Genomic DNA, 13,573 nt, shown 5'->3' with positions numbered 1-13,573 from the left:
TATACAACAGCAACTCTCTGGAAAGCTGAAACAAAACCCGGACACTTTGATGACCTGAAGTCTGTCTTCGGCACCATATCCGACATCAGGGCCATGTCATTAGATGTAGAGATGATATTCATTGATATTCAGGAAGATACAGAAACACTGGCCATGTACAAAGTGGAGGTACTGTTTTGATTATTGTTAAATTAGTGCCCATTGAAAGCACAAGTTTGATACTGTTTCCCTTGTTGAATGTCCCTGTGTTCTGTTTTCCTTGTGAAGGGTCGGAGAGGACGAACTGGAGCTGGTGGCCAACATTGACCAGATGTGGAATGACCTGTTTGCAGAATCCAGACAAGTGGATCGAAGTCTGTCCGGTGTCAAGAAATCATTTACTCAGGTGAGACAAACACTCACAATCTGCTTCAACATAAAATTAACGTATGTTTTTTTGGAAATGTACATTTACATTATCTTCCTATTCTCACCCCTTACACGCAAAGACTACAACAGAGAATATTGAGGAGTATAAGCAGGAATTGTCTATCTTTTCTAAAAGTTTCAACATGCATGGTCCTGGAGCTGTGGGAGATGATTTAGAGAAAGGTACTTGTGCACCTAAACCCTACTTTCAATTCTTATCTCCAGAGCAATAATATATGGTGTTACATTTTGAACTGTAGTGGAGGAACCAACTAATTTCTTTCTTTGCAGGACTGACTATTATGGAAACATATGAGGCAGACCTTGCCAAGATAGTGGCAGGACGGCAGGAGCTAGCTAATGCTGAGAAGCTACTGGACCTACCGTTCACTGTGTACCCAGAGGTTGTCAGCATACAGAAGGACATGAGTGGCTTGAGACAGATATACGGTGTCTATAAAGCTCAGAAGGTCTGATGTGGTTGCATATTGGGACACTTTACACATCATTCTGGTCAACATGGTTTTTCAAGTGTTTCAAGTGTGTGTGCTTACATCTTTTAGGACGCAAAGACAGAGTGGTCTCAGACATTGTGGGTGGATTTAAACATCCAGCTGCTACAGGAGGGGGTTGAGGGTTTCATCAAAAGCTTGAGGAATCTGCCCAAAGATGTGCGGGCGTTACCTGTGGCCTTCTTCCTAGAAGGACGCATGAAGGAGTGCAAAGAGTCTCTGCCTCTTCTGCTGGACCTGAAAAATGAGGCCCTCAGAAAAAGGTCAGTCTACAGATTGACACCAGAACCTATCTGAATAAATCTGACACCCAAAACATGAAGTAGGGTATGAAACATTTGATGTGATTTTATATTTCCTTGCCCCAGACACTGGAAGGAACTGATGGAAAGGACCGACACTAGCTTTGAGATGAACCCTGAGAGCTTCACTCTGGAGAACATGTTTGCAATGGAGTTGCACAAATATGCAAACGTCATAGGTGACATTGTCACCTCTGCTGTAAAAGAGCTCAGTATTGAAAAGGCAAGGCAGGAATTATCTCAATTTGGAGTCAGAGATCAGATGCATCACAAATACTTTTTATGTATATATTTTATATATATTTTTGTGTGTGTTGCCAGGGAGTGAAGGAGGTGGTTGATGCCTGGGAAAACATGAAGTTCAGTGTGCTGCCATATTTTAAAAGCACCCAGGAACGTGGTTTTATTCTGGGTGCAGTGGACGAGATCCTGCAGAATGTGGACAACGACGCCATGAACTTACAGAGCATGGCAGGCAGTCGTTTTGTTGGACCTTTCCTTGGCACCATACAACAATGGGAAAAAGACCTGTCCCTAATCAGTGAGACTATAGAGGTCAGTGAGACCATCTCTCATCACACGTAAGACAATCCATGACATCTTTGCTGAACAAATATTCCTTGCACAGGTATTGTTGCTAGTACAACGAAAATGGATGTACCTGGAGAGCATATTCATCGGCGGAGACATTTGCTTGCAGTTACCAGAGGAAGCCAAGAAATTTGATAACATTGACAAACAGTTTAAAGAAGTGAGTTTGGCAAAAAATATTAGCCTGATTAAGCAAAGCACTCTGTTACGGGACATCTCACAATAATATATTGTTCTTAATTTCTTTTGAAGATAATGAACGACACAGTGAGGGGTCCAAACATTAAGCGCTGTTGCCTGATTCCCAACCGGCTAACAGACCTGCAGGCCCTGAGTAATGGTCTGGAGAGGTGCCAGAAGAGTCTAAATGACTACCTGGACTCCAAGCGGAATGCGTTTCCCCGCTTCTTCTTCATCTCTGACGATGAACTGCTCAGCATTCTGGGGAGTAATGACCCTGCCTGTGTCCAGGAGCACATGATCAAGGTATCACGCCACTACAGACAAAGGGACAGATACAACATAAGGCATTTTTCTTCAAAGTAGAGATGAGGAGGATCACTGCTTGCCATGTGTGTGAAACATTTTCCTCGATATTTTTCTTTTCTTTGTTCCACAAGATGTATGACAACATCGCATCTCTGAGGTTTGATGTGGAAACCAATGGGGTGACAGTAGCTGGAGCCATGGTGTCTGCTGAGGGTGAAGTGATGGAGCTGAAGAAGCCCATCCCGGTGGAGGGCAGGGTGGAGGAGTGGATGATCGGAATACTACTGGAGATGAGAAGGACTAATAGACTCATCACCAAGGAAGCAATCTTCTACTACTGTAAAGACAGGAACAGGTGTGTGTAAATACTACATGTGTGTGAGCAATCTTTCCAGTGTCTGTGTGCAAAAATGAGCCACAGTAAACGTGTCCTTCCCTTTTCTCATAGGGTGGATTGTATGCTGCTGTACCAGGGCATGGTGGTGCTAGCAGCAAATCAAGTGTGGTGGACATGGGAGGTAGAGGATGTCTTTAAAAATGTGAAGAAAGGAGAGAAGCACGCACTGAAGAACTATGCGAAGAAAATGCACCAGCAGATTGATGAGCTGGTAAAACGCATTACACAACCAATGAAGATAAATGACAGACGAAAGATAAACACTGTGCTTATCATCGATGTCCATGCAAGAGACATTGTAGACAGCTTTGTGCTTAACAGGTAAACTTAACTTCAGTTTTGACATTTTTCAAAGACACGATCTTTGAACTTAAATAATAAACAATTTATTTTGAATGTAATTCCCTTTTCAGTATAATGGACGCACAAGAGTTTGAGTGGGAAAGCCAACTCAGATTCTACTGGATCCGGGAACATGACAACCTATTTGTGCGTCAGTGCAGTGCTGCGTTCTCTTATGGCTATGAGTACATGGGGTTGAACGGTCGATTGGTTATCACCCCACTGACAGACCGTATCTACCTCACCATCACACAGGTTTGAGAAGCTTTGCACATGTTTTATCAACCACACCCAAGCAGAAACATGTACATTGTTCTGTCAGATTGTTTTGACAACATGATACCTGTATGTTGGTGTCATGTGATGCAGGCTCTCTCCATGTACCTGGGTGGAGCTCCTGCTGGACCAGCTGGTACAGGAAAGACAGAGTCCACCAAGGATCTGGCCAAGGCTTTAGGCCTGCTGTGTGTGGTTACTAACTGTGGCGAGGGCATGGACTACATGGTAAGAAGCCTGCACTTAAAGAGCCAACAGCTTCGGAAAGATATCTTAGCACCGTAAACCTGTTGCGTAACCTTTAAGTTCCAAAGGGCCTATTTAAAAAGGCTGATGTCATAAAGACTTGTACATTATAATTCACCTTTGAGATATTACTGGGCGTTGTTTTTGCCCAAATGATAAATAAATATCCTAATTTATAAAAACAGATATTTTTAGAAGTACATTGTTTGGGACTCCTACATTAATCATAGTCCCAAAATGTGCCACCTCACGAGGGTGTCTGTTATCATCAGGCATGTCTGCTGAGTTTGGTATGTTAATGCACTTCTATGTACAATACAGTGTATAGTATACACAACTGTATACAAATTGTTTCTTGCTGTCAATCTGCTCACTTCATCAGTCTAAAAAGTGATGGCCAGAAGTTTCACTAATCATTTGTATGGTGTGTTACCTGCAAACTTCACTCTGTTACACTCTCTGCTGTACAAAGTAGCCAGTGTCTATTCTTCATTTGTCACCAGCTTTTTTCCTTGAATTCCCTTCCTCTGTGTGTGTGCAGGCTGTGGGGAAGATCTTCTCTGGCCTTGCCCAGTGTGGAGCGTGGGGCTGCTTTGATGAGTTCAATCGAATTGATGCCTCAGTGTTGTCAGTGATCTCCTCCCAAATCCAGACAATTCGCAATGCTCTCATTCTGCAGCTTAAAAGGTTTCATGTAAGTCTGTTCCAGTTTCCAGTTTGTATATTAATTCCCTCGTGATAATTTTGGTTGATTGCTTGCTTCTTTCGCCTAAACACAGTTAATGACCGTTATTCCCCCTAAACCTGCTCCTTTTCTCTATGAACATCAGTTTGAGGGGCAAGACATCAGCCTGGACAGCCGCATAGGGATTTTCATCACCATGAACCCGGGATATGCAGGACGCACAGAGCTGCCAGAATCAGTCAAAGCCCTCTTCAGGCCTGTGGTGGTCATTGTGCCGGACCTGCAGCAGATTTGTGAGATCATGCTCTTCTCTGAGGGCTTCCTAATGGCCAAGGTGAGGGACACACACACACATTACATTGCTACTATTTAGCTTATGCTCTCATCATTCATATAACATATTAATATAATGTAAGATAATATGTTTTAGTTATTTCAGGTAATTTAGAAATTTAAGGATCATTTATAATGAATTACTTGAAAATGTTCTGAGATTTCTTGAAGCCTAGAAAGACCATTTTTTGTGTAGACATTGAAAAATCCCAAACTGCACTGCTTACAGCTACACATGTAGCATCCTCACCGCAGGCATCACTGTCTGGTACGGTACCACCACACAGGCAGAGAGGAAGGCTGTGCAAAGAGTCATAAAGACTGCGGAGAGGATCATAAAATCTCTTGTAAAGGAGATTTTTAATCTCAATGAGGCTTTTCCTGGTTAAATACATTTTAAATAAAAAAAAAAAAATAGGGACACAACTTCCTTCCATGGACTCTATATATGTGCAGCGCTGTCGTAAAAGAGCAGAGGGAATCATCAGAGACTCACTCCATCCAGCTCACTCTCTGCTCAGACACAAACAATGCTCATACAACCTGAGACACAGCAGAGCGGACAGCATCATCACTCAAAGAACACGTGTTTTCAACAGCTTCTTCCCTGCCACTGTCAGACTGATGGCAACACAAAACTATTGAAATATGTTTAATAATAACCCAAGACTACTTCACTTCTCTTATGTGCAATATATGATATATTATTATTATCTGTGAATTAGGATCATGTGTCATTCTTCTGATAAAGGTGCAATATTCTAACTGTGCAATATCCCCACATAACGTTCTTCCACCTCTAACAATGTCCAATATTCCCATATAACTCTCCCCTGTCCCCTCTTTTCACAATCCAGGAACAGCACTCAGGACATGCCTATTTATTACTGATATTTAACATTTGCCCTCTCCTTGTTTTTTAAAACTGTATCGAAAAGTGTACACATTATCACCTTTCTTGTACATATTACCACCTTCTTTCTTATTATAGTGTGTTTTTATTTCCTAAACTGTTGACTCTGAGAGCCCTGCACAAGAATTCCAATGTTTCTGGACTGTTGGTCTATGCACAAATAGCAAATAAAAAAACATGTACATTTCTTATTAAGGATTTCATATTTACAATTTTACTCAATTCAGGTGCTGGCTAAGAAGATGACAGTCCTGTATAAGCTGGCACGTGAGCAGCTGTCAAAGCAGTCTCATTATGACTTTGGCCTGCGAGCTCTGAAGTCTGTCCTGGTGATGGCAGGAGAGCTGAAGAGAGGCTCACCGGACCTCAGTGAGGTAAAGACACAACAACATTGCTCCTGTTTCATTTTCATATAGTAAATATGTTATGTCATGTTTGCTTACATTCAATGTGGAACTAGGAAGTTATTTAATTGTGATCCCTTACGTACAAAATGAAGCTTGATTGCTATTGAGAGCTTGTTTTAGATGAGGTCTTGTTAGTGTCTACCTAGTATCTTGTATCAAGTAATGATGCAGATGCCACAGAGAATATTAAAAAGCAATACTTCTGGTATTGAAATAATTACTACTTACAGGTTTTATTTGAAGTAGGGACTGCAGTCTGGCTTAAAAACTGACTTTAGTATTACTTTAACCCATATTGAAAAATACAACACTTTCAAACCTGTTATTTCTGTTTTTCCTCTCCACAGGATGTGGTGTTGATGCGTGCTCTGAGGGACATGAACCTGCCAAAATTTGTATTTGAGGACGTGCCCTTGTTCCTCGGGCTGATCTCAGATCTGTTCCCTGGGCTAGACTGCCCTCGTGTTCGCTATCCCAACTTCAATGATGCTGTGGAAGAGATCCTGCAAGAGAACAATTATGTCATGCTATCTAACCAGGTGTCTCATCTGGGTCTTAGATTTGTTTTGTTTTTTTGATACACAACTTAAGTATTGTTTAATTACTGTAGCAAAGATGTAGTTGAACCATGAGTGTTTAGTTGTTGACATATCACATTCTTTTTTGTTTCAGGTGGATAAAGTGGTGCAGATGTATGAGACGATGATGACGAGACACACTATTATGGTTGTGGGCCCGACAGGTGGAGGGAAATCAGTTGTGATCAACACATTATGTCAAGCTCAGACCAGGTCAGTTTACATCACTTCAATTTACACCGCCTTCCTGATCTTTTGTGTGCACAATAGTCGACTTTATTTTATCTCATCATCAGATTGGGCTTTCAAACCAAGATGTATCCCCTGAACCCTAAAGCCATGAGTGTCATTGAACTTTACGGTATTCTTGACCCTGACTCTCGAGACTGGACTGATGGGATCTTATCCAACATCTTCCGTGACATCAACAAGCCTACTGACAAAAAAGAGCGGAGGTAAAAAAAGAAATACAGAAAAACCTGAAAGATATATTTAATCATTCAGTTGATGTGTAATATGCCATTGCTGTCTTTCATTCATTCATACAACATGAACATTGGGTCACAGGTACATCCTGTTTGATGGGGACGTGGATGCTCTCTGGGTCGAGAATATGAACTCAGTGATGGATGACAACAAGCTCCTCACTCTAGCCAATGGAGAACGAATCCGTTTACAGAATCATTGTGCCATGCTGTTTGAGGTTTGTCTGAATTTCAGGATGGTTGTCAGAAGAATACATTTCCCCTCAGCTGCAAAGCAACTTTCAGAGCAATAATGTAAGGAACTTTTACCATCACAGGTTGGAGATCTGCAGTATGCTTCCCCTGCTACTGTTTCCCGCTGTGGGATGGTTTTTGTTGACCCCAAAAACCTGAGATACACCCCATACTGGCAGAGATGGGTCAACAACAGACCGGACAGGGTACGAGTAAAAACATAAACACTATAAGATAACTGTACTTGCTTTTAATTTGATAATATCTCAACACAGTTTTTTTCTTTCTAGGAACAAAAAGTGCTCAACAACCTGTTTGAGAAATATGTGCACAGCTCTATTGACATGATTGTGGATGGTATAGTTGATGGCAAACAGGGCCAGAAACTGAAGACTGTTGTCCCTCAGACAGATCTAAACATGGTACGTCAATCCCCTCTATCTCAAATGTACTCCAGTACCAGTTGTGTTGTATTCATGCATGAAGATTAGTATAGTCCCAATTCAGACTGCTTGGACAAATGACGCATGTGTTGGTTGTGCGTTCAGGTGACTCAGCTGTGCTTGACTCTGGATGCGCTGCTTGAGAGTGAGAGCAGCAGTGCTGAAGTCCTAGAGTGTTACTTCCTGGAAGCACTGTACTGCTCATTGGGGGCCACCTTGCTGGAGAGGGGTAGGATCAAGTTTGATGAGTTCATCAAAAGACTTTCCAACTTAACTACAGTGCAGGATGAGAACTCCCTAGCTGGACCTGGTGAGATCCCAGGTAAAAAGAAAGAATGTGTACTTAGAGTTGTTTGAGGAAATTAGCATGCATTGCCGAGATTATGCAGTGTTTTCTATTTACCCACCGTTTGCGGGTGACATTTAATATTATGTACTAGAGGACAGGGTTGGGATCTACAGTATGATTATATATAACATGAGATTGTTCATCATTGCAGACACTTTAAAAAATGAATACACAGGATTGCTTTATGGTTTTAGATTGAATTAATTAACTAAATTCTCCATATAAATAAGTTCATGTGCCTTTTATTTGTGTCCGCATCCAAACAGGATACCTCCCGACTTTGTATGATTTTCATTTTGATGGAACACAAAATAAGTGGGTTACCTGGAGTTCTCTGGTCACCAAATATATCCACAACCCTGAGATGAAGTTTGCTGATATTTTAGGTAAAGGTCAATTCTGTGAGCTATGAGGCAACGTCCCGCATTAATATTGATTTGAACTTCTTTCACATTGATTTTCTTAATCATCCATCTTTTGCCCTAGTGCCAACTATTGACACTACAAGAACCAGCTGGATCCTGGAACAGATGGTGAAGATAAAGAGGCCAGTGCTTCTGGTCGGAGAGTCTGGCACTTCCAAGACTGCCACCATTCATAGCTTCCTGAAGAACCTCAATGCAGATACAAGGGTACGTTTACCACACACATTTGTTATGTCACTTGAGATGATATTCTTTACATTTGTTAAACTTCTGTTTCTAGATTACTCTGATCATCAACTTCTCATCCAGAACAACTTCAATGGACCTGCAGAGGAACTTGGAGGCCAATGTGGAGAAAAGGACCAAAGAGACTTATGGGCCTCCTCTGGGGAAAAGACTGCTGGTCTTTATGGATGACATGAATATGCCAAAGGTACCTACTCCAAAGTCGTGTAGCTCCTTTACTGTGACAGATCTTGTATGTTTGATAATATTGCAATATACTCTATGCTTGTCCAGGTGGATAATTACGGCACACAGCAGCCCATCGCACTTCTTAAGCTGTTATTGGATCGAGGAGGCATTTATGACAGAGGAAAGGATCTTAAATACAAAATCCTCAAGGACCTTGGTTTTATTGCTGCCATGGGAAAGGCAGGAGGTGGGAGGAACGAAGTAGATCCCCGCTTCATCTCCAACTTCAGTGTCTTTAGCATCCCCTTCCCTGCAATGGACTCCCTCAACCGCATCTATGCGTCCATTATCAAAGGCCACACCAGAGTGAGTATCTCTTTCCCACATACATCAAATACACATCATAAACTCAATCACTCAAATTTAGTAAACGTGGTCAAAAATTTTAGGCATTTGAAGACGCCATACAGAAGGTTTGTGATAAAGTCACCTTCTGCACACTGGAACTGTACAACAACATCATCAAAGATTTGCCACCCACCCCTTCCAAGTTCCACTACATCTTCAACCTGAGGGACCTGTCAAGGGTCTACAATGGACTGACTCTCACGAAACCTGACAGGTCTGATCTGGCACATTCACTCCAATAACACATTAACAAAGATGTTGTTTATGTTTTTCAATGTATTTGCTTTACCTGATTGCGCTCTTCCAGGTTTTTGACTGTCACTCAATTTGTGCGAGTCTGGAGAAACGAGTGCCTGAGAATCTTTCATGACAGACTCATTGATGAAACTGACAAAGCCTTGGTAATAATTATTACTAATCGTAGTTGATATTCACTGTATATTATCCTCTGTATTCACCGCAGGGACAAATACAATATGTTTATTGTTCCTCCGACTGTAACTACAAATGTATGCTCAGCTGCTATATACGGAATAGTTTTGTCGTGTTGTATTTCACCTTAAAAATTTAACCAATGTATTTTGCCACCAGCTCCAAGGCCACATAAAAAACCTGATTGAGGAGCATTTCAAGTCAGTCATGGAGGCAGTCATGAGGGATCCAATTATTTTCGGAGACTACAGGACAGCCCTAAATGAGATTGAACCAAGGGTCTATGAGGATATACAGGACTATGATGCATCAAAAGCCATGTTTCAGGTATTGTCAAGTTATTATCAGTGTTGTGTAGTCTCAGTCTAATATACATTTGGAACATTATTGTATAATAATACGACAAATTGTTACAATTATTTTCTCACACATACTGAGATACCACTGTGTTTGTGCATTCTGCAGGAAATTCAAGAGGAATACAATGAGAACAAGTCGCGGATGAACCTCGTACTGTTTGATGACGCTCTGGAACATCTGACCCGTGTGCACCGCATCATCCGCATTGAACGTGGCCACGCACTGCTCGTCGGCGTCGGGGGCTCTGGGAAGCAGTCGCTCACCAAGCTCGCTGCCTTCACTGCCGGCCGTGAGGTTGTAAAACACAAGAGCCACGATGGGTTGTGGTGAAGGGCAAATTATTCTCAATGATGAACAAATGTCAAAATGTCTTTAAGATCAAAGTCACATATGCTACAATTACACTTAAGGCAGAGCAAATATGCTTTTTATTTAAATGTTAACTACACCACACCACACGTGTCATGGCAAGAAATGGGGAAACATTACTGCCGTGAGAATGTGGCATCTTATTGAAACATTGGAACAAGATGATGTGGAATATAGTTATAGGTGACACTGTCTTCCAATGTGAAAAGAGGATTCTTCTAACTAGCTACTAAGGGATGAATTGTAATGGGTGAACTGAGGGTGAGAGAGGTTGAAGCAGCATTGAACTATACCTTTCTCGTCATCTTTTGAAAAGGGGTTCTTAACTCTGATTTCTATGGTGTAAAACATCACACGGAGAAATATTAGCAAATAACTCTCCATCATCTAGTAATGAAATCTGCTTTTTCCAGGTGTTCGAGATAACACTTAGCAGAGGATACAGTGAGTCAAACTTCCGTGATGACCTGAAAGCATTGTACTTGAAGCTTGGCATTGAAAATAAGAAGACAGTGTTCCTCTTTACTGATGCCCATGTTGCAGAGGAAGGCTTCTTAGAACTCATTGAAAATAAGAAGACAGTGTTCCTCTTTACTGATGCCCATGTTGCAGAGGAAGGCTTCTTAGAACTCATTAACAACATGCTCACCTCAGGTTTGTCACACTAACCTCCTGGCACACACTACATTTATTTTTCTTGAAAACCACAGCTGTAGTACTGGTCATGCTCTCTCTAGGCATTGTTCCTGCATTGTTCCCTGATGATGAGAAGGAGTCCCTTCTCAACCAGCTTCGTGATGAAGCTCTTACGATGGGAGCAGGTCCCTCGAAAGAGAGTGTGTGGCGGTACTTTGTCAACAAGAGCGCCAACAATCTACACATCGTATTAGCCATGTCTCCAGTAGGGGACACCCTCAGGACACGCTGCAGGAACTTCCCAGGTGAAATGCGATGTTAGGCAACACTTGATTTTGTTATTATTTCTGGTTTTCTTTCACTAACTGTGTACTTTTCTCTCAGGACTGATGAACAACACTGTGATAGACTGGTTCTTGCCATGGCCTCCACAGGCATTACTCGCAGTCGCTCAGTCTTTCCTTGGTGTGTAATTACACTTTTTTTAAATGCATATATTATGAACAGTTTATTTTCAGACAACCATTCAAGAGGTTTTCTTTACTGTATTTAACTAAAATGATATAAAAACTCCAGTAATATATTATCCCTAAATCTAGATTTTGTTTTGTGTCCTTTTTTTTCTTCTTCCAACAGGTGAAAGTCCAATGATTCCTGAGGCACACTCTGCAGCAGTGATAGCTCATGTGTGCATGGTCCATAGCTCTGTGGGTGACTATAGCAAGCTATTCCAGCAGAAACTCAGACGTTGCAACTATGTTACTCCAAAGAACTACTTGGACTTCATCAGTACCTATTCTAACCTCTTGGAGGAAAAGGACCAATATATTCTGGGTGAGCAGATGAAACACACTATCAAGTCTGCACCTCTGTGTGAAGGGTTAGACTGGTGCCACAGGGCTACTGTGCATTGATTATTTGAAAAACTTTGTTTTACTAACTTGTTCTCTCTTGTTCCAGCTCAGTGCAAGCATCTAGAGGGAGGTTTGGATAAACTGAAGGAGGCTAGTGAGCAGCTGCTTGAGCTTAATGTCAAGCTAGCAGAGCAGAAGGTGGTCCTGGCTGAAAAGTCCATAGCCTGTGAGGCCATGCTGAATGAGATTGGCACAAATACGACCGTAGGTCAGTGATTACCTGCATCACTTAACTCGGGGTTATGATAAACGCAGTATACTCTAAGCTTCCAAAACATAACACAATATTGACAACCGTCTTAACGTTTCTTTTCCTAGCTGAGGAGAAAAAGACTCTGGCAGAACACAAAGCAAAAGAGATTGAAGAGCAGAACAAAGTTATAGCTGTGGAAAAGAAAGAGGCTGAAAGTTCTCTGACTGAGGCTCTGCCGGCATTAGAGGCAGCCCGCAACGCACTGAAAGATCTGGAAAAATCTGATGTCACAGAGATCCGGTAAACTCTCCTCCTTACTCAGAGCATTGTTTTCATTATGTTGTTGAGAAAGCTAACGATGATTCATCACAATGAATGAGTAAATAGGGACTAAACCTCTGTAAATTAAATGTTAACCCAAAACATACTGTATGTGGTGTTGCTTAATTATTCTACAATGTTTAATCGGGCACCAATTAATCATCATGGAAACTTAACACTTGCATACCTGACCAAAAAGCAAACTTTTGTAATCTGTTAATGAAAACTCTCGCTCTGTCTGCATTCTTGCGGCTGGTTCATTGTGCAGATCCTTTGCCAAGCCACCCAAACAGGTGCAGGTGATTTGTGAGTGCATCCTGGTGATGCGTGGCTACAAGGAGATCAATTGGCAGTCAGCCAGAGGAATGATGTCAGAGACCAACTTCCTGCGCTCGCTGATGGAAATGGACTGTGATTCCATACATAATAACCAAGTCAGGATTGTCAAAGGTAAGTGGGCTTCATGATCAATGAATAATACGAATATTGATAATACCCATTTACTGTCTATGATAGTGGCATTTCCATTTGCAAATGTCTAGGCTACCTAAAGGACCTCCAGACAAGTTTTGAGGAAATGCAAGCCATAAGTAAGGCCGGTTCAGGAATGCTCAAGTTTGTCGAGGCTATCATGGGTTACTGTGAGGTTGCAAGGGAGATACAACCCAAGAGAGAGAAGGTGATGTAAAGTTTGTACATGCTAACATCATGCTCTATAAGTAGGAACACAGATTGAACAGTCTTATTTCCAATTTGCTTTTAGGTTGCACGCCTAGAGAAGAACTTCTTTCAGAGTAAGAAGGAGCTGGAATGCATTCAGAGTGAGCTTAACAAGATCCAGAAGGAGTTGCACGCTCTTGGAGATAAGTACCAAGCTGCTATTGAGGAGAAAAGGCTGCTACAGGATGAGGCTGAGCTCATGGAGAGGAGGCTTATAGCTGCTGACAAACTCATCTCTGGCTTGAGCTCTGAGAATGAACGGTGAGGCTGTAAAACATATAACACATGAAGTCACAACACTCAACCTAACCAACCTGGCTGAGCGTTGCTTATTTGATTCTTTTGAATGGCCTTTTCTTCATTCACATGTTCTCCTTACGACTCCCTCTTT

The 13,573-nt window shown here is 41.7% G+C and overlaps 1 protein-coding gene across 1 annotated transcript in view; it reads left to right on the top strand.

Moving 5' to 3' along the window:
- dnah10 (dynein axonemal heavy chain 10) overlaps positions 1–13,573 on the top strand; it is a 28,309-nt gene that overhangs the window by 8,276 nt on the left and 6,460 nt on the right. Inside the window, 42 exon segments of the mRNA XM_034540935.1 lie at positions 11–41; positions 44–173; positions 268–385; positions 489–591; positions 700–878; positions 972–1,183; positions 1,289–1,445; positions 1,544–1,777; positions 1,851–1,973; positions 2,066–2,299; positions 2,434–2,657; positions 2,751–3,020; positions 3,113–3,296; positions 3,411–3,545; positions 4,105–4,257; positions 4,394–4,582; positions 5,722–5,868; positions 6,249–6,440; positions 6,574–6,692; positions 6,776–6,934; positions 7,047–7,182; positions 7,282–7,404; positions 7,489–7,620; positions 7,747–7,963; positions 8,257–8,376; positions 8,477–8,622; positions 8,696–8,848; positions 8,935–9,195; positions 9,279–9,451; positions 9,545–9,638; positions 9,829–9,996; positions 10,135–10,323; positions 10,812–10,947; positions 11,017–11,052; positions 11,136–11,339; positions 11,419–11,499; positions 11,671–11,868; positions 11,995–12,156; positions 12,267–12,441; positions 12,731–12,912; positions 13,005–13,141; positions 13,226–13,443. Coding sequence (XP_034396826.1) covers positions 11–41; positions 44–173; positions 268–385; positions 489–591; positions 700–878; positions 972–1,183; positions 1,289–1,445; positions 1,544–1,777; positions 1,851–1,973; positions 2,066–2,299; positions 2,434–2,657; positions 2,751–3,020; positions 3,113–3,296; positions 3,411–3,545; positions 4,105–4,257; positions 4,394–4,582; positions 5,722–5,868; positions 6,249–6,440; positions 6,574–6,692; positions 6,776–6,934; positions 7,047–7,182; positions 7,282–7,404; positions 7,489–7,620; positions 7,747–7,963; positions 8,257–8,376; positions 8,477–8,622; positions 8,696–8,848; positions 8,935–9,195; positions 9,279–9,451; positions 9,545–9,638; positions 9,829–9,996; positions 10,135–10,323; positions 10,812–10,947; positions 11,017–11,052; positions 11,136–11,339; positions 11,419–11,499; positions 11,671–11,868; positions 11,995–12,156; positions 12,267–12,441; positions 12,731–12,912; positions 13,005–13,141; positions 13,226–13,443 — 6,734 coding nt within the window.

Source organism: Cyclopterus lumpus, chromosome 9, assembly GCF_009769545.1.
Source record: "Cyclopterus lumpus isolate fCycLum1 chromosome 9, fCycLum1.pri, whole genome shotgun sequence".
NCBI classification, from domain to species: Eukaryota; Metazoa; Chordata; class Actinopteri; order Perciformes; family Cyclopteridae; genus Cyclopterus; species Cyclopterus lumpus.
This window is presented reverse-complemented; position numbering and strand designations above follow the sequence as displayed.